Below are 21,648 nucleotides of genomic sequence, written 5' to 3'. Positions count from 1 at the left end.
TTGACACACTGTGTGCATCCTCCAAATTTGGCTTTTCTAAACATTGCAAAAAGAATTTAAAAATTGGAACCCAATCCCAAAAATATATTTTGTGGGGTTTTAAATTCACTCCAAAACATCAATGATGTTATTATTTTTTTTAATAACAACATTTATTTTTTGCTGTATGTTGTGCAATTCGAGATTACACCCCATGATCTCCCCGATCAGGATCTGGGCACTTTCTGAAGTAAAGCGTTCTGGATCCCTCACATCACGATCACCTAAAAAGAGATAAAGAAAACAAAAACAGGTATCAAAAATCTGCCACCATCCATCTCTTTTACCTGAGCCTGTGGTCGCAGACACTCACCTGTTGTGGTGCCAATCTCCACCACGTCTTCTTCCTCCTCCTGCTCAGCTTGTGTTTGGGGTATTTCACCTTCTTCCAGAGGTGGGGGGTCTCTGGTCTCCTCGGATGAGGGGTGTCCTCCGAGTCTTTTCTCCCCTATGTAAAACAAAAATGGTATAATTAGCACACAGATATTTGATGGCAGAACTAGAAATAGCAAACATTGCTTGGAAGTGGGGTACAATTGTCTATTTTAGCCAAGATGTATTTTTTTTAATTGCACTTTGTCAAGCTGCAATACTTTACCTGTTTAGTACAAACTTCACAGATGGAGACCCCCCTATAGTATACACTGGAGCACCTGTGTGGCCCCCCTAATAAAAATGTGGTTCTGGGGTCCCACACTAGTGCTCCAGTGTCCAGATGTGAAAACAGCTGCTCAGTGTCTTCTCCTTACACACAATCTAGTTGGCATTTCATTCTAGTAACAAACCCATCTACACAAACAAATATTTGGCATCCAAGTAGGCCCCCAAAAAAAGTGGGAAAATGCATATGGCCTAAACAATGGTGTTTTCGAGGCCCAAAGAAAAATGTTAGATACGAACGAATAATGGGCCCATGAACATTAAAGTTGCCCTTTTTAACGTTACAATTACTAAAAGCATATGGAGCAGAACGAACGGAATAAAGATAGAAAGAATAGGAACACAGCACAGCTACTTACTTTTTTGCAGCACTCTCCGGATCTTTCGGTACTGCTCTGGCTCTCTTAATTTCAGGTCCGACCACCGCTTCCGGAGCTGATCTTTTGATCTTCGGACCCCGAAATTCCTCTCCAGACTCCGGACCACTTTCGCCATGATTTTGGCCTTTCGGATGTTCGGGTTGAGGTAAGGCCCATACTTTCCATCATAGTCGGACTTCTTCATGATGTCGACCATCTCCAACATCAACCCAAAGGACATATTTGTGGCCTTAAAACGTCTCCTTCTGGATCGGGACGTGTCCGGATCCGGGCTTTCCTCCTCCTCCTCGTTCCTGCAATTAGCACGCACCTGCTGTGACTCCGCCATGTGCTCTTCCCCCACTGCGCCGAACGAAAAGGGGCGGGGAATAGACTAGAAAGAACGTCAGGGACGGGCGGAGTTACACGCATGCGCAGTGTGTATAAAGCGTAACATGCGTGCGTATTACGTACGATCTGTGAGCGGAGGAAGGAGCATTGGACGCGCCGATCGTAAGAACGAAGGTAAGAGACAAACTTGTGCCTATACTGCTTCTACATTGAGGCCTATATTGTAACAAGATTAGGAGAGTTTTGTCTGACATTAGGCTTTGTCATGTGTTGTGTCTTGCAGTGAACATGGATATGGTACTCAAAGATAATGACTTCATGTCAGTATTCATAGATATGCTAAGGGAGCTGCCATGTCTGTGGGAGATTAAACACCCCCATTACAAGAACCAAGCAAAGAGGAAGGCAGCACTGGTGCAATTGTGTGAAATTGTGAAGCAGGTGATCCCCACGGCAGACATCAACTATTTAAAGAAATTAATTGGTGGCCTGAGGAGCACATATGTAAGGGAGCGCAAGAAAGTCCTGGATTCACAGAGATCTGGAGCAGCAGATGACATCTATGTCCCCAGGATGTGGTACTATTTTCTGGCAGGCCAGACTGAACCCAGGTCATCCCTCTCCAGTCTTCCTTCCCCCCCCGGCTGAGGCTTCTGACGCCCAACCTGGGCCTTCCAGGCAACATGTGGAGGAGCCCAGATTGAGCCAGGTATAGCATTCCTCTAAATATTTCTGCTTGTCCAATCAATGATGTTAACTAGATGTTAGTTGGGAGTACTAATTTAGGATTGTGATTGATGATGCAAATCATTACAACCATGTCCCTTTTTCATACACAGGGAAGTCTCAGCCAGGAGGTGGCCGGGCCGAGCCGGCTGGCTGATCTGCAGGTCCTTCCACCCCCCCTGGAAAGAGAAAGTGGCAGGAGGAGGAGTGCCCTAGAGGAGGCTACCGGAGGAGTCTTTTGGAGGGCTACAGAGGTCCTGGGAGCACGACAGACCGTGGAGGAGGACATTGCTGCCGTCATTGCATATAAAATGCAGAGGATGGAGGAGGGCCAACAAGTAATGTGTGAGGCCCTCATATCGGAGGCTCTGGAGAAAGGTATGAGTGGCCAAATTACACCTCAGACACACCTTTGTGATGGTCCTTCTCCTCCAGGTCCTCCTCCTTCTTCTCCTCCTCCTCCTCCTCCAGGTCCTACTCCTCCTCCTGCCACATCTCCAACTGCACAGCCACAGCCGGGAAGGAAGCGTGGAAGGAAGACCAGAAAGTGAGGACCCTGGATCCAGTCTGGTCGGCCAAAAAATGCAGCCTCTTGTGGTACCACAGCCTGGGGCCATACATGTCATCTGCTGCTATCCGGATCTCTGCGAATTCTGGACCAGACTGCCCTCCCTTACATATGGACTCCTCAGGCCACCAATTTTGATGTTGAAGAATTGATGTCTGCCGTGGGGGTCCCAGGCTTCACTAATTTCTCCTGTTGATCCAGTGTTGCCTTCCTCTTTGTTTAGTTCTGATACCTTAATAAAGGATTTTTGTTTTGAATTATACTCTCCTATGTGTTTTACTTCAAAAATGACAGTTTGTGAGGATTCAGGTACATTTCAAATATACAATGTGAAATAAAACAAGGGACACCAACAACAAACAATCTCCTTGAGATTAAATAATACAAGATATCAATGGTGTTGGGGTAACGTGACACACAAAACACACACAAAAATATTCTGGAGTAAAAATAAAAATAACATTGAACAAAGATCAGCCTTTGAAAAAATACAAACATTACAGAAAAAAAAAGGCTTAAAATCCAATAAAAAAAAAAAAAAAAAATATATAAAACTGTCAGATGTGACAACTAATAACAATATATTGGGGGAATCCCCCAAAAAATACACAAATAAACGTTTGTGAGAAGTGTGTGTGAATATGAGCAGCAAAACTACTTAATTCTTGTCACATTATAAAGAAGAAGAGAGTGCGCTGTATTAAACCATTTTGAACATTGCAGCGTGACGAAAGTGCTGTATCCATTGCGAACGCTAAGTTTACCAGAACGAGCTGCCCCCTCTCAGAATTTCTTCTGAGCATGCGTGGCACTTTGTGCGTCGGAACAGGCCACACACGGTCGGAATTGACGCGATCGGATTTTGTTGTCGGAAAATTTTATCTCCTGCTGTCCAACTTTGTGTGTCGGAAAATCCGATGAAAAATGTCCGATGGAGCCCACACACGGTCGGAATTTCCGACAACACGCTCCGATCGGACATTTTCCATCGGAAAATCCGACCGTGTGTACGGGGCATAAAACTGCCTTATTGTCCCTCCCTATGACTTTCTCTTTTGTGCACTCCACTGACTACAGACACTTGGATGCTACCATAGATGTTCCATTAACATTGCCACTAATGGAAGTAAATGAATGACAATTGTATCTTCAAGAAGAATGTGACTGTAATAAACACTGATGATGATGATCTATACATAGAGGAGGAAGAATGTAACTCTTATTATTAATACTTTGTGTGTCTACAGGGAAGGATAATGTGATCATAGTAATGGATGATGTGGAGGACAGCAGTGATCAGAAGAAGACGCGGATATTGGAAAGTCATCCTGACATAAAGGATTTGTACCACAATCTCTTTTTATTTAGTCCTCAGGAAAAGTCATCAGAGTATAGAACCTTATTATCATCTCTGCTGAACATCAATAAACCTCAGCAACCACAGGCTGAGGAAGCCGGACCTGTAGAAGGTAACGTTTCAGTCTTATATGACTTTAATTTAATGGATGATATATCCATTTTATTTGGTTGTTTATACAGTTTCTCAAAGTAGAAATTCTAGTATGTTTTACATGTTCACTAGCAAGAAGTGCACAAGTGGAGCTCACGTGACCAGCCGCTTCTCTCCTCCTCTCCTCCCAACTGACATCAGCGGGGAATTCTCCAGCCCTCCCACTGCAGCTGTCAGATTGAGAGAGGGGAGAGGCGGCCGGTCACGTGAGCGCTGAGAGGAGCTCTGAAATCAGGTATAAATAGCATTTTTTTTTCTATAAAGCTTGTACACAGGGGCACACAGGATTAAAACTCCAAAGACATGCTGGTAGGTTAATTAGATCCTGTGGAAAAAATGGCCAAATATGTGTATGTTGTATGTGTTTGTAAGTGCGTCGGGACCCCATGGGGTAAAGGACCGCGCCATACCGCAGATAGACACCGGTGGCAAAAAGCGCCCTGAGGCGATTCAGTTCGCATAGGTAGCGCTATATAAGTCACTCATTCATTCATAAAAATCAGAGGATTGTATACAGTGGGCAGAGTGGCATAACAACCACTTTCACCACTTTAGCCCCCGGAAGATTTGCCCCCTTAATGACCGGGCCATTTTATTGCAATTCGGCACTGCATCGCTTTAACTGACAATTGCGCAGTCGTGCGACGTTGTACACAAACAAAACTGACGTCCTTTTTTTCCACAAATAGAGATTTCTTTTGGTGGTATTTGATCACCTCTGCATTTTTTATTTTTTGCGTTATAAACAAAAAAAGAGCGACAATTTTGAAAAGAAAACAATTTTTTACTTTTTGCTATAAAAAATATCCCCAACTTTTTTTTTTTTTCAAAAACAAATTTGTTCCTCAGTTTCGACCGATATGTATTCTTTTATAGATATGTGCACACTGAAATATTTTGTTTCGGAATTTCGTTTTCATCCAAAAAATAAATTTATTTAGTTACTCCCGAAATTCCTTTTTATTTATTTTGTTTTGTTAAAAATGCATTCATCCGAAAATCCGAAATAATTAAGGTTGAATCTGTCATTGAAGGCTTATGGTGTCTGTCTAATGTTCTAAGAAGATTTGATGGCGCAGCTAAACAGTACGACGCCGCAATTGTACATTTCCGGTCGAAAGTTCCGCCTACAAGCTATAGTGGAATTCTAATGTTGTATGACACTAGTAATAATTATATTTATTAATTATTATTACTAGTCAACCAACATTAGAATTCTTCTATAGCCTATGGGTGGAGCATTTGACCATAAATGTCCGATCACGGCGACTGCTTCGTCAAATCTTCATGTCAAATCTTTTCTCTCTATGTAGAATAATCTTGGACTAATAGAGTTAGGTTAAGCACCTTCGACCTTTTTTGCCATTTTCTCTCTATGTCGAATCTTTTCTCTCTATGTAGAATAATCTTGGACTAACAGAGTTAAGGTTAGGCACATTCGACCACAGGTTCCATGGACACAGATCGTTATTGTCATCATCATGTCGAATCTCCTATCTATATCGAACTGTTGTTGCAACAAAAATGAAAATAAAGCATTTGTTTATGTCGGATCCTTCGGTGTTCGGATTCTGCACGTTCGTTATCATTTGTTAAAACAATAACGAAAATACCCGAAATTCGGCTAAAATGCATTCGGACAAAAACGAATGCACATGTCTATTCTTTTACATATTTTTGGTAAAAAAACACAATAAGCGTATATTGATTGGTTCATGCAAAAGTTATACCATCTACAAACTATGGGATAGATTAATGGCATTTTTTAAAATTTATTAATGACGGCGATCTGCGATTTTTATCAGGACTGCAACATTGCGGTGGACAGATCGGACACTTTTGACACATTTTTGGGACCATTGGCATTTATACAGCGGTCAGAGCTATAAAAATGCACTAATTACTGTGTAAATGTCACTGGTATGGAAGGGGTTAACACTAGGGGGGATTAAGGGGTTAAATGTGTGTTCCCTCACTGTGTATTTCTAACTGTGGGGGGATGGTACTACTGACTGGTGGAGGAGACATATTGCGGTTCCTAATTACTAGGAACAAACAATCTGTTTCTCCTCCCCTGTCAGAACGGGGATTTGTGTGTCTACACACACAAATCCTCATTCTGGCTTTCGTGCCCGCGATCGCGGGTTGGCTGGCGAAAATCACGCCCACTACCACGTGCGTGCCTGCTATGGTTCGTAAAGGAGCAAACGTACAGCTACGGCGATTGGGGGAGCCAACCTGCCACCCTAAATGTACGTGAGCTGGTCGGAAAGTGGTTAATAAAAGTTCTATAAAATGTTACCTATAATATAATAATGCAGTTTACATTCATCCTACATTCCATCTGTTCTCTCCAGCACCACGGGGAAGTGATGTCGCCCTCTGCTGGAACTATACAGTGTAGGGCAGATCATGTCATCTGCAGACATGTGCTCCTGACATCAACTGTCAGTATTATGGAAAGTGATATGAGACATGTGGCTCTTCTATACTATGGGGGGGTTTGGGAGTTACAAGATCCTGATAATCCAAGAGATGAGGGTCGGAGGCGGTGATAAGGGTCCCTCTCTCTTTATTGGTTTTTACCCACAAATAGAGATTTCTTTTGGTGGTATTTGATCATCTCCGTGGTTTTTATTTTTTGCGCTATAAACCAAAAAAAGACCAACAATTTAAAAAAACAAAAAAAAAACAATATTTTTTACTTTCTGCTATAAAACAGTAAAAAAATGAAAAAAAATCAAATTTCTTCATAAATTTAGGCCAATATGTATTCTTCTACATATTTTTGGTAAAAAAAAAAATAATTCCTATAAGCGTATATTGATTGGTTTGTGCAATAGTTTTTGTGTCTACAAGCTATGGGATATTTTTATGGAATTTTTATTGATTTTTTTTTTTTTTTTTTTTAAATAATGGCGGTGATCAGCGAATTTTAGCAGGACTGCGACATTGCAGCAGACAAATCGGACACCTAACTGACACTATTTTGGAGACCAGTGACACCAGTACAATGATTAGTGGTAACAAAATGCACTGTCACTGTACTAATTACACTGGCATGGAAAGGGGTTAACATCAGGGGCGATCAAAGGGTTAACTGTGCTCCTAGGTAGTGCTTTCTAATTGTGTGGGGGATAGCTTATTAAGAGGAAGACAGAGATCTGTGTTCCTGCTTTCTCTCCGACAGAACGGCGGTCTGCCCTGTTTACATAGGCAGACCGCATTCTGTCTACCTCGGGAGTGATGGTGGACATTGCATCCGGACCCGCTGATTGGCTCCCGCTGTGTCCACTCACAACGGTAGCAGGTCGGCACGCACGCGCGCCCCAGACACTGTACACAAGGTCACATACAGGTACGTGATTCACGCAGGAGGGTCGCCCTGCCACAGTATATCTGCATGGGGCGGTCCTTAAGTGGTTAAAGTGTAGTAAAAAGTGAAACCTTCTTTTCATTGTGGATAGAGTGGAGAGGGATCAGAACCCTTGACAGGTATTTATTGCTGAAAATGCCATCATTTTATTTCCCAATATTCTATAAGACTTTTATGTACAAAGACTAATGCATAATTTTATATATCGGCCAAGGATTTAAACTACAAGACCATAATTGGAATATAATTGGAACAGAGGAAAACGTTTAATTGGTTCTTTAACCCCTTCAATACCAGGCACTTAGACACCTTCCTGCCCAGGCCAATTTTCAGCTTTCAGCGCTGTCGCACTTTGAATGACAATTGCGCGGTCATACAACACTGTACCCAAACACATTTTTTATCATTTTGTTCCCACAAATAGAGCTTTCTTTTGGTGGTATTTGATCACCTCTGCAGTTTTTATTTTTTGCGCAACAAATAAAAAAAGACCAAAATTTGGGAAAAAAACAAGTTTTTCTTTGTTTCTTTTAAAATTTGTAAATAAGTATGTTTTCTTCTTCAATGATGGGCACTGATATGGCTGCACTGATACGACGGCACTGATGGGCACTCATAGGTGGCACTGGGCACTCATAGGTGGCACCGATGGGCACTCATGGGTGGCACTGATGGGTACTTATGGGTGGCACTGGTAGGTGGCACAGATGGACACTGGGTGGCATTGTTGACACTGGTGGCACTGATCACATTGATGGGTGGCATTGCTGGGCATCACTTATTTAAAATGGTGCCAGTCAGTGCCCATTTGTGGGCACTGACTGGCTTAGATTGGGCACATGTGGATAGCTATGGGGTACTTACCTGGCCATCCACATGTGGTCCTGGTGGCTTCCCTGGTGGTGTTGTGTGGGCATCCAAGGGGGGGCTGCGCTTATAAACAATCAGCACAGACCCCCCCTGCCAAGAGAGCCGCCGATCGGCTCTCCTCTACTCGCGTCTGTCAGACGCGAGTGAGGAAGAGCCGATCAATGGCTCTTCCTATTGACATCGTGATCAGCCGTGATTGGACACGGCTGATCACGTGGTAAAGAGCCTCTGCCGGAGGCTCTTTACCAAGATCAGTGGAGCGGTGTGTCAGACTGACACACCGCTCCACTGATCGCCGCGATGCGAGTCCCCGTGGGCGCGCAGCGCCTTGTTATCCTGCTGGATGTCATATGATGCCCAGTCAGGATAACTGAACCACCGCCCGGCCATTATCTGCTATGGGCCGGGCGGGAAGTGGTTAAACCCTGGGCTGGTTAGAGAATAATGATGAGCCGAACACCCCCGGTTCGGTTCGCAGCAGAACATTCAAACAGGGAAAAGATTTGTACGAACACGCAAACGCCATTAAAGTCTATGGGACACGAACATGAATTATCAAAAGTGCTAATTTTAAAGGCTTATATGCAAGTTATTGTCATAAAAGGTGTTTGGGGACCCGGGTCCTGCCCCAGGGGACATGTATCATTGCCAAAAAAAAAAATGCCCATTTTTTCGGGAGCAGTGATTTTAATAATGCTTAAAGTGAAAAAATAAAAGTGAAATATTCCTTTAAATTTCGTACCTGGGGGGTGTCTATAGTATGCCTGTAAAGTAGCGCATGTTTCTCATGTTTAGAACAGTCCCTGCACAAAATGATATTTCTAAAGGAAAAAAAGTCATTTAAAACTACTCGTGGCTATAATGAATTGTCGGGTCCCGGCAATACACATAAGTCATTGAAAAAAATGGCATGGGATTCCCCCACAGTCCATTTCCAGGCCTTTTGGGTCTGGTATGAATATTAAGGGGAACCCTGAACCAAAATTAAAAAAAAAAAATGGGTGGGGGTCCCCCAAATTCGGTATGGATATTAAGGGGAACCCCGTGCCAAAAATCCATACCAGACCCTTGTGAAACATTTTTTTTCATTTTGGATAGAGTGGAGAGGGATCAGAACCCTTGACAGGTATTTATTGCTGAAAATGCCATCATTTTATTTCCCAATATTCTAGAAGACTTTTATGTACAAAGGCTAAAGCATAATTTCATATATCAGCCAAGGATTTAAACTACAAGACCATAATTGGAACATAATTGGAACAGAGGAAAACCTTTAATTGGTTCTTTAATCACTTCAATACCAGGCACTTGGACACCTTCCCGCCCAGGCCAATTTTCAGCTTTCAGCGCTGTCGCAATTTGAATGAAAATTGCGCAGTCATACAACACTGAACCCAAACACGTTTTTTATCATTTTGTTCCCACAAATAGAGCTTTCTTTTGGTGGTATTTGATAAACAAATAGAAAAAGACCAAAGATTTGGGGGAAAAAACAAGTTTTTCTTTGTTTCTGTTAAAGAATTTTGTAAATAAGTTTTCTTCTTCAATGACGGGCATTGATATGGCTGCACTGACGGGCACTGATACGACAGCACAGATGGGCACTGATGAAGTGGCACAAATGAGGTGGTACTGATGATGTGGCATTGACATGCACTGATGATGGGCACTGATAGGTGTCACTGGTATGCAGCACTGATGGGCACTAATAGGTGGCACCAATGGGTACTTATGGGTGGCACTGATGGGTACTTATGGGTGGCACTGATGGGTACTTATGGGTGGCACTGATGGGTACTTATGGGGGATACTGATGGGTACTTATGGGGGGCATGGATGGGCACTGATAGGTGGGCACGGATGGGCACTGATAGGTGGCACAGATGGACACTGATGGGTGGCACTGTTGACACTGATGGGTGGCACTGATCAGATTGATGGGTGGCATTGCTGGGCATCACTGATTTAAAATGGTGCCAGTCAGTGCCCATTTGTGGCACTGACTGGCACAGATTGGACACATGTGGATGGCCATGGGGTACATACCTGGCCATCCACATGTTGCCTGGCTCCCTGGTGGTCCGGACGGCTTCCCTGGTAAAGTGTGGGCATCCGAGGGGGTGCTGCGCTGATAAACAATCAGCGCAGACCCCCCCCTACCAGGAGAGCCGCCGATCGGCTCTCCTCTACTCACGCTCTTCCTATTGACAACGTGATAAGCAGTGATTGGACACAGCTGATCACTTGGTAAAGAGCCTCCGCCGGAGCGCCCCCCTCCTGAACCGTACCAGGCCACATGCCCTCAACATGGGAAGGTGCTTTGGGGTAGCCTCCCAAAGCACCTTGTCCCCATGTTGATGGGGACATGGGCCTCATGCTCGCAACCCTTGCCCGGTGGTTGTGGGGGTCTGCGGGCAGGGGGCTTATCAGAATCTGGAAGCCCCCTTTAACAAGGGGACCCCCAGATCCTGGCTTCCCCCCTGTGTGAAATGGTAACGAGGTACAAAAGTACCCCTACTATTTCACAAAAAGTGTGAACATGGTAAAAATGACAAGACACGGCTTGGAACATATGCTTTATTAAAAAATAAAAAAATAAAAATGTCCCACAGTCTTCTTCTCTTGCTCCGCCGATGGACCGAAAAAGAGAAAAAAAAAGCTGTACCGACCCGCCTCCATGGGAGGCACCCGCCGTATGATGCGTCCTCGCAGGTGACATTTCTTTTATAACTGAGGGCGGGGCCACTCGGTGACGTCTCCTGGACCCCCCTCTGACACATAGGGGACATCCTTATGGCTTCCCCATAGCGTCAGAGGGGGGTGGGGTCACCTGATTTTTAATTTTGGTGCGGGGTTCCCCTTAATATCTATACCAGACCTGAAGGGCCTGGTAATGGACTGTGGGGGAACCCCATGCCGTTTTTTTCAATGACTTTTATGTGTATTGTCGGACCGACAATTCATTATAGCCGCGAGTAGTTTTAAATGACTTTTTATCCCTTAGAAATGTCATTTTGCTGTCAGACTGTTCTAAACACTGGAAACATGCGCCACTTTACAGGCATACTATAGACACCCCAGGTATGAAATTTAAAGGAATATTTAACTTTTATTGTTTCACTTTAAGCATTATTAAAATCACTGCTACCGAAAAAACGGCCATTTTTAAAACTTTTTTTTGCATTGATCCATGTCTCCTGGGGCAGGACCCAGGTCCCCAAACACTCTTTTTGACAATAACTTGCATATTACCCTTTAAAATTAGCACTTTTGATTTTTCCCATAGACTTTTAAAGGGTGTTCCGCGGCTTTCAAATTTGGCACGAACACCCCAAATTGTTCGCTGTTCGGTGAACGGCCGAACAGCCAGTGTTCGAGTCGAACTCATGTTTGACCCGAACATAAAGCTCATCCCTAATAGAGAATCTATATGACTCAATGAAGGTATTTTCTAAAACTGAAGCGTGTAAAATCTGGTGCAACTCTGTAGAGAAAACAATCAGCTTCCAGGTTTTATTACCAAAGCTTAATTGAACAAACTGAGATTAGAAGCTGATTGGCCACCATGCACAACTGAACCAGATTTTGAGTGCTCCAATTTTAGTAAATCTCCCCCAATCATAATATAATCATATTATTTTTATGAATTTATATATCAAGCCCTCTAAAATCGAAATCCCCTTAAAAGTCCTACACCCTGCATAATTAATCAAAAAGGCTATTGTTAAGCTTAACCAGCACTCAAATACATTACATATCTACATACAAGACACTGATCAGCAGCTGTTCTGTCGAACAAGGATGTCTGCACATGCATTGAAAATTCGGCCAGTCCCTGCTAAACCGTCTGAATTTTAAACCATCTACAGTATAACCAGCTTTAGCAGAACGTGTGTCAGACCTCTGCAGAGAGACCACTGCTTCTACATGTAGTAATACACTTACAATGATGATGCTTTGTGCTGTTATAAAAAAAACTGCCTGTCCTGCCTGCCCATTTCCATAGTACATCTATCTATCTTTATAGTTTATCAGCGGCAGCCCGTAATGCAGGTGCAGGGGCGACACCCCCTATCCATGCGCCCAGCCCCCTAATCTACATGCAGGGCACGGACGCATGGATTCCTATGTTTTTTTTTTTTTTTTTTAAGCAAGTGATTAGAGCTAGAGGCTCTAATAGGCTTCAAAAAAGGGTGGGCTCAGGACGCAGAGCACTGTGCCCTGAGCCCACCTAGTTGTGTGACAATAGCAATTGAATATTCACTATTGTCACGCTGATTCTCCTCCCGGCCAATTAGGAAGTGGTTCCTGAGACCCGTTTCCTGATTGTCTGAAAGGAGAAGTGATCCTATTGGCCTGAGAGGAAGAGGGAGGAGAGACACAGCTGCCGTGATGCAAGGAGGAGACCCAGGATAAGACCAGCCAACCAACCAGCCGTCACTGCTGGGGTTGCTGTGTTTGGGGATTGACTGCACTCATCTGGAGGACATGGATAGTGTACACGGACATGAAGAGTGTGAGCAGGGGAGCGGACTATCATTGGTGATGAGCGGGGTCACTGCACCTAAGTCCCGGGGGGAGAGGAGTGATGGAGAGGTCCTCTGATCCTTCATCTCTATACATTCCTCTGATCCTGCCATGGGATGGGTTGTTTGTAGAAGACGATGATGTCACAGCGATCTGATTTCGATGTATAGGTCATGGGGATGTGATTCCAATGTATCGGTGATCGGTGTGATGACTTGGACGGATGGCTGGGAGATGTTCCTGATCGGACTGGACTGTGTGTATTGTGGATCGGCGGGTGGGTGAGCTGAGAGTGATTGATCAGAGATGCTGAGTGACCCGGAGTCAGGCGTCCCATTCATCCCCCATTTTGTGCCCCCTTGTAGGGGGGGGAAGGCTGGGCGATCATCAGTGGGAAGATGGCAAGAGATAATAAGGATCACTGGGGAGGGGTGTCGGTGATTGCCAGCTGTGCAGCCGAGATGAGCATTATCCCTGCATGGATGTGAGAGGAATATCCAGGAAAAAGATTTGTACCCTCTATGTCTTTTGAGCAGTTCCTGTGAGCTCTGACTTGCTGCTCCACCCTGGGGGTACAGCTCACTCCTGGCCTCAAATGGAGACCTGCCTCACATTTAAACTTACCGTATATTGAAGAGGGTAATGAGTTCCATCTGATTGGGGTCACCCTAGAGTTGCAATCCAACTTAGTGGACCTCCAGACGTGGGAATCCATCTACCTACATTATTGCTGTGTATCATCTTCACTGTAGAGGAACATGTGATTTAAATATAACAGCACGCTTTGCCTGAATCCCTGAAGAAGGAAGAACATATATCATGAAAAGAAAAAAATCTCTTTGTTTTTTCTGAAACATGTAGGGTTTTTTTGTTGCAGATACAATTTGCTTCTGACGTTTGGTCTCGAGTCATTGTTTGCTGCAGCATTTAGCAGCTGTATTTCTATATTCCTGTTCCCATTCTCATGAATGTTTTTAGATGTCGATATTGTTACACATTGAATAAAATGTATATTTTTATACTTTTTTCGTATTAATTGTCCATTGATCCTTTGTTGGTTCCCTGCCCATACTATCCCTTGGGGCTTTCTTCTTTCTCTACATTTTGTTGGGATGTGGCAGAGACCTTCAGGATCAGCCTTGCAAATAGTTTCCTTCTCAACATTTTTCAAGTATTACAACATTCCTCAGCCACTGAGCTAACTATAAACATTGTAACATATTGTCCTTTAGAATAGATCAAAGGAATTAACTACTGTGTGTGAGCCCAGTGCCATTGCCGGTGTCTTGCCGAGAAAGTTCTCTCGGCGGATAAGGACCCCCCAGTACTGCGCAGTACGAACTACTATCAGCCGCCGGAGATAGCCGAAGCTCACAATCTTCAATCAGCTGTACACGGTGCCTGCGCCCTAGGTCCAGATTCCTTCCCCACCATCCAAGTGGACCTAGAGGGGGAATAAAAAAGAGCCAAGCGAGGCTGTGCCCGAAGCGTGGCGAGCGGCCCTCTTACAGGCGCCGTGTACAGCTGATTTTCACCTATTCACCTTCGGCTACTTCCGCTGGATCCTACTGCGCAGGCGCGTCGCCTGCGCAGTAGAGGGGGGTCCTTATCCGCCGAGAGGAACTTTCTCGGCAGAACACCGGCAATTGTTGCCGATTTGACATGTCAAGTCGTTCCAATGTAAACCAGGGCTAAATGAGGAAAGTTTGTTTTTTTTGGTGGCCCGTACGGAGGAATAAATGAGGAAAGTTTAACCACTTAAACACTAAACCTTTTTCTGACATTTGTTGGTTTCATGTTAAAATCATTATTTTTTGCTATAAAATTAATTAGAATCCCCAAACATATATATATATATATATATATAATATATTTTGCAGAGACCCTAGAGAATAAAATGGTGGTTGTTGCAATATTTTGTGTAACACTGTTTTTGTGCAGCGGTTTTTCAAATGCAATTTTTTAGAAAAAAATACACTTTAAAAACTAAACAGTAAAGTTCACCCAATTTTTTTTGTATAATATGAAAGATGTTATGCCACGAGAATCGTGATCTTTATTCTAAGCAAAAAAAAATGTGATTCTCATTTTGGCCAGAATCGTGCAGCTCTAGTTCCTAGAAGTATTTGAACATTTGTAAAGTTGCCATTGGCTGACACATATAATATATAGACATGTTGTCCATGTAAGACTGGCTGTACAATGCTGCCAACTTCAAGCTTCCTACTTGAAGGCCGTTTCCTCTTCCAGTAGTAGTGTACAAAGCAAGCCATATAAAGATTTAAGACAAGAAGTCTTGGAAGTTTAAGACATTGAATAACCACATAAAAACCCCAGACATACCCAAATAACCATATGTGAGCTGAACTAGAAGACCATTAAACCATTTATTAATGCTATTTATTCATATTTTAGGTCTGTTTGCTATTTCACATTCTTGTGTATTTGGAGTAATGTGAGTATCATATGATATTTATAGTGGTGTATTTATAAAGATTCCACCTTTATCATTTACTTGCAGGTGTGCAGAAGCCTAGGTTTACATTGCAGCAATTTGTCATGCGATTTGAGAAATCAAATTGCGTGACTATTGGCAGCAATGGCACTGTTCCAATCGATGCGACACCGATTTTGTGGCGCCGCACCAATTTGCTAAAGTAGTTCCTGCACTACTTTTGCCGATTTCAGGAGCAACTTCAATAGACATTTGTGTATGAAGCCACACAGATGTCTATCAAGTAGCACCTGAAATCACGCTGCCCTTGCTACTTTGAAATCGTGCTACTGCAAGTGAAGTAGCGCAATTTCAAAGTAGTATCAATGTGAACCAGGGCAAAGAGATTCGTTTTTAGGTGCACAAATACATATTAAAATAAAATATAAGCGATATTGCACTTTCCCAAAACCACCACCCACAAAAACTAAAAAGAAAGAAAAGTAGAAGAAAAAAAAAACACACACACCACAACAAAGCTTGATAATGTACTTTTATTTTACCAGCTGAAAAAAAAATGTACATTCATTCACTAGCTTCAGGATATATGGTGCTACATTTAGCAATGGGATTTTAAGGGCCCTGCTCATAGGAGCTTACAATCTAAAGTTTGACAAAACCTTAGAGTGGACACAGCTGTAATTTCAGTGTATAGCGGGCAACACATCACATTTTTATCTGCAAGATTATAGAAACATACTTAACAGTCATTCTTACAAAGCATTCCCACATAATATTACAAAAGACTTATTCAAAACACCCACCACCAGCCCACAATCCACACATACATACACTGGTGACCATGTTCTGCTGGAAGCTGCATTTTGGTGTACACGATTAAACAAGATCAAAAAGGGTAGAAGGTCAGCAGATGCTTCCAAACAATGTTTGTATGATCAGACAGGAACAATACACACACAACATTGACAGCATGGCCACATAAACCCACTTTTGATTGAAAAAATGCACAAGAATTTCATCAAATATCCCTAGTTGGGCATTTGTCAATAGGCACAATATCATTCCTTCTACCCCACAAATCACAGCAAAAAACCTGACCTTCTCAGGCCAAACGAACCCCCTACTGCAGGCCTTTATATAAGAGAGGTTGTATTGTTAGCACACTGACACACCCAATAGAAGTATACGCCCGCCAGTATCTTTCAATCTGTCTCTTCATGTATGTCTAAAGTGATTGCACCTGATGAGCAGGAACACATAATAGTATTTGCAACTGTGTTAGCCCTTGGCTATGTGCAGCAAATCTCCAACTACAGGACAAAGACCAAAGTCCATTTGCATCCACATAAACAAAGCAACAGTTTTCTAAGCATATGTACCTGTGCAGTGTAAAGCCTAAAATTTGAAATGTCCAAGTCCCTGGGCATGATTAGTGCTAATAAACATTAACATCAGTCCCTGGCTGCAATGAGCTTCCAATATAAAGTCCAAAATTAACTTTCTTACATTAGAACCTATTTTGACAGGAGACAAATAAAATGCCAGCATGTCTTTGGATTGTAGTGAGAAACCCACACAGGGAGAACATATAAACTTCAACACAAGGATTAGCATGTTGGGGAATTGAACCAACATCTCATGTGCTGCTAGACAGAACTGCTACTCACTTAGCCACCAGGCAACCCCACACATGTTCTCTGCATCTCTGTGGTGTGAACCAACCCTAAGTCCATAGCCATGCTCAGTGTCACAAGCAATATACGATATATTGGCCTAAGTATTGGGATGCCTGCCTTTAAATGCACATGAACTGTAATGGCATCCCAGTATAAGTCCATAGAGTTTAAAACTCATTTGGCCCACCCTTTGCAGCTATAACAGCTTCAACTCTTCTGGGAAGGCCGCCCACAAGGTTTAGGAGTGTGTCTATGGGAATGTTTGACCATTCTTCCAAGTGCACTTCAGGAAGAATGATCGAACATTCCCATAGGCACACTAAACCTTGTGGACAGCCTTCCCCGAAGCTGTTCTAGCTGCAAAGGGTGGGCCAAATCAAATTTTAACCCTGCGGACTAAGACTGGGCTGCCATTAAAGTTCATGTGTGTGTAAAGGCAGGCGTCCCAATACTTTTGGCTAAATAGTGTATCTGAAAAATATTTACAATGGTGGTGGAACCCTCCTACACATAAATACTACATTTAGACATAGTTATAGGACCTGGGAGATGAGACAACTTCTCTACATGAAGCAGCATGTTTGGGATTTGACATGTCAGGGATACTAAGCAGAAGTTCTAACCTCTAAGCCACAGAGCTGCCGCAGATGAGAACCTCCTACACATAACTACACATAAAAAAACATAAATACTGCATTTCTATGGACATACAGGTGATGGAATTCCATTACTCAAGAGTTATTCTTCTTGATTTATTCTGTGATATTTGGTGTTTTTTTGTTGGTGAGAGTAGAATATTACCCTCAAATTTTTGGGAATTACATTTTGATTTCTGATGTTGGTACACATATCACATTTTTTGGGCTCAAATTATGAATATTTGGAAATAATAAAAAGCACAAAAAATTGTGATTCATTTTAAATTTGCATCAGCAATGGTATTGTTTGTGGATTGTAAAGACACCTGTGTGAGTTTGGGGTAAAGATTGTAGTGAGATGGAGAGTAACAAGTGAAAGTGACAGAGAAAAATATATTTTACCAAAACATCAAAACATTCCACATTGTAGCATTCTTAAAATCTAAATATTTTAAGTAGAAGCAACAATGTTGCAAAGGAAAATTTATTTCAGAAAAAGATACATTTCATCTCAACATTAAAAGGTTTTTTGTGAAAGTTACAATTGTTCCATTAGAATCAATGGTTAATACTTCATTTGGACTACAAGTAGAATAGAACAGATTTTCACTTCCAAAAAAGGCTCTCTAATTTGCTCTCATTTTGGTATTTACTATAGCTCCTGCTAAAAAAGACACTTGAGTTAAAATGAGAGTTATTTTCAGGTCTGAGCATGCTCAGTTGTGTTGGCACCTAGTTGTACAAAAACGGGGAATTTATCTCTTCTCAGACTTTTAAAGATATTTCAGTGTAGAAATCACTTTTTCACACAATTTAAAAGCAGATAATCTATATACCACATATTTCAGTACCATTTAGGCAATTATATCATGCTCTAAACATTATTTCCATGTGCACTACTCCAGGTTTTAGCAGAGTAAGGGTTTGGGCACTATTTGGTTTCAGGGAACTATAGTAAATTCGATATTGGGAGTATTTTCTCAGCAGCGCTATAGTGAATACCGTTTTAGCGCTAATTAACGCTAAATTGCTGCAAATTAGCGCTAATTAGCAGCACAGCTCTATAGTAAATGACCCCCTATATGGCCAAAAAAATTGTGGTCACCCCTTGGAACAATGGAGTTCAGGTGTCTCCAGTGAAGGGTCCTGTTAATACCACATCCTACAATTGTGCTCATGTGCTAACAGTTTTGGTGAAGACCCTTTTCTGTTCCAACATGACTGTGCTTCTGTGTACAATGCCAGCTCCATAAAGACATGGTGACCAGTGTGCCATGGAGGAACTTGAATGGCCTTCACAGAGCCCTGACCTCAACCCTACTGAACACCTTTGGGATGAATTGGAATGACAATTGTGAGCCAGGTCTTCTCATCCAACATCAGTAACTGATCTCACAAATGGGCATATATTTCAAAAAACACTCTCCAAAACCTTTGTGGAAAGTCTTCCTAGAAGAGTGGAGGATGTTATACCCAGCAAAAGAAGCAACTCTATATTCATGAAAATAGGGGGGGGGGGGGGTATGCAACTCTATTAATGGTGACAGTGAGGGGGCAATCTAATGTATATTAACCACTTCAGCCCCGGAAGATTTGGCTGCTCAATGACCAGGTAATTTTTTGAGATTCGGCACTGCGTCGCTTTAACTGACAATTGCGCGGTCGTGCGACGTTGCACCCAAACAAAATTGACGTCCTTTTTTTTTTGCCCACAAATAGAGCTTTATAGCTTTATTTTGGTGGTATTTGCGTTTTTTATTTATTTTTTTTTGCGCTATAAACAACAAAGAACAGTGACAATTTTGAAAAAAAAAACACAATATCTTTTAGTATTTGCTATAATAAATATCCCACATTTTTTTTTCAAAAAAACAAATTTTTTTCCTCGGTTTGGCCGATATGTATTCTTCTACATATTTTTGGTAATAAAAATGCAATAAGCGGATATTGATTGGTTTGCGCAAAAGTTATAGCGTCTACAAAATAGAGGAAAGATTTGTCATTTTTATTATTAATAATTTTTTTTTAGTAATGGTGAAGATCTGCGATTTTTATCGGGACTGATATATTGCGGTGGACAGATCGGACACTTTTGACACATTTGTGGGACCATTCATATTAATGCAGCGATCAGTGTTATAAAAATGCACTGATTACTGTGTAAATGTCACTGGCAGGGAAGGGGTTAACACTAGGGGGCAATCAAGGGGTTAAATGTGTTCCCTAGGTGAGTTCTAACTGTAGGGGGGATGGGAGTGACTAGCGGAGGAGACCAATTGGTGTTTATACTAAGTATGAACACACGATCTGTCTCCTCTGCCCTGAGAGAACCGGGATTTGTGTGTTTACACACATAGATCCTGGTTCTCGCTCTGTCCTGAGCGATCACGGGTACTCCGGGCACACGATGCGGGCATGTCTTACAGCGTCTTACAATGTTTTAAAGGGCTAATGTACAGTTACGGCGGCTCGCCCAGGGGGGCCATTCTGCCGCAGTACAACTGCGGCAGCCGGTTGGGAACCGGTTAAGGGCCATGGTTCTGGAATGTACACTACTGCCAATTTTCTTTCCATTGGACTTTTTTAGGTAAGTTTCCTATAGACATACATCATAAACTCATATTTCTATATTTATGTACAGTTTAAAACATATAGGAGGTTATTTACTAAAGGCAAATCCACTTTGCACTACAGGTACACTGAAAGTGCACTTGGAAGTGCAGTCGCTGTAGATCAGAGGGGGACATGCAAGGAAAATAAAAAAACATAATTTTAGCTTGCACATGATTGGATGATAAAATCAGCAGAGCTTCCCCTCATTTCAGATCTTCCCATCAGATCTACAGCGACTGGACTTGTAGTGCAAAGTGGATTTGCCGTTCGTAAATGAACCCCCCACTGTCTTTACATACATATTTTTTCAATTTGATGGTTTTTGAATGTCCAACAAGCTAATAATGCTGTGACAGTCAGGTGACTCAAGACTCAATTCACAAAAATAATAAATCAGGATAAGGATGAGATTTAAAAATTAGTCACATTTTATTTATTTATTATGGGTACTTTTATAGCACTGTTAATTTATGCCGTGCTTTATATATATATATATATATATATATATATATATATATATATATATGCACATCGGTCCCTACCCTCAAGGAGCTTACAATCTAAGGTCCCTAACTCGCATTCATATACCAGGGGCCAATTTAGACAAGATCCAACCAACCTACCAGCATGTCTTTGGACTGTGGGAGGAAACTGGAGTACCTCGGGGGAAACCCACACAGGCACAGGGAGAACATGCAAACTTAGGGTTGCCACCTGTCTGGGATTCACTCGGACAGTTCGGGTTTGGAATCATGCGTCCGGGTTTCAGACTGCCTCAAACCCGGACACATTATTCAGACCGGACTATGACTTCCCAGCAGGGTTGCTGGCTGCAGTAGTCTAATGCCGCGTACACACGACCGGTTTTGCCGTCGGAATAAACTCTGAAGGTTTTTCTGACGGAGTTCCGATGGAATTCCGCTCAAGCTGTCTTGCATACACACGGTCACACCAAAGTCCGACCGTCCAGAACTCCGTGATGTACAACACACACAACGGGAGTAGAAAAAGGAAGTTCAATAGCCAATAGCCAATAGCTTCCGTCTCGTACTTGCTTCAGAGCATGTGTCGTTTTTGGTGCGTCAGAACAGCATACAGATGAGCGGGTTACCAGATAGTAATTAGTTCTGTCTGAAAAATTTAGAACATGTTCTCTATCTAAGTCCGTATGAATTTTCAACAGAAAAAGTCCGATGGGGCCTACACAGGGTTGGATTATACGATGAAAAGCTCCCATCAGTCTTTTTCTGACAGACATTCTGCTCGTGTGTACACGGCAT

The 21,648-nt window shown here is 42.4% G+C and overlaps 1 protein-coding gene across 1 annotated transcript in view; it reads left to right on the top strand.

Moving 5' to 3' along the window:
* The window catches only part of LOC141147917 (uncharacterized), a 422,322-nt gene that overhangs the window by 367,183 nt on the left and 33,491 nt on the right, over positions 1 to 21,648 (top strand). Inside the window, exon 6 of the mRNA XM_073635076.1 lies at positions 3,951 to 4,172. Coding sequence (XP_073491177.1) covers positions 3,951 to 4,172 — 222 coding nt within the window. The remainder of the gene's footprint in view (positions 1 to 3,950; positions 4,173 to 21,648) is intronic.

The sequence above is a fragment of the Aquarana catesbeiana genome, linkage group LG06 (genome assembly GCF_042186555.1).
Source record: "Aquarana catesbeiana isolate 2022-GZ linkage group LG06, ASM4218655v1, whole genome shotgun sequence".
Taxonomy (NCBI): domain Eukaryota; kingdom Metazoa; phylum Chordata; class Amphibia; order Anura; family Ranidae; genus Aquarana; species Aquarana catesbeiana.
The sequence above is the reverse complement of the archived record's forward strand: the minus strand, read 5'-3'. Positions and strand labels throughout refer to the sequence as shown.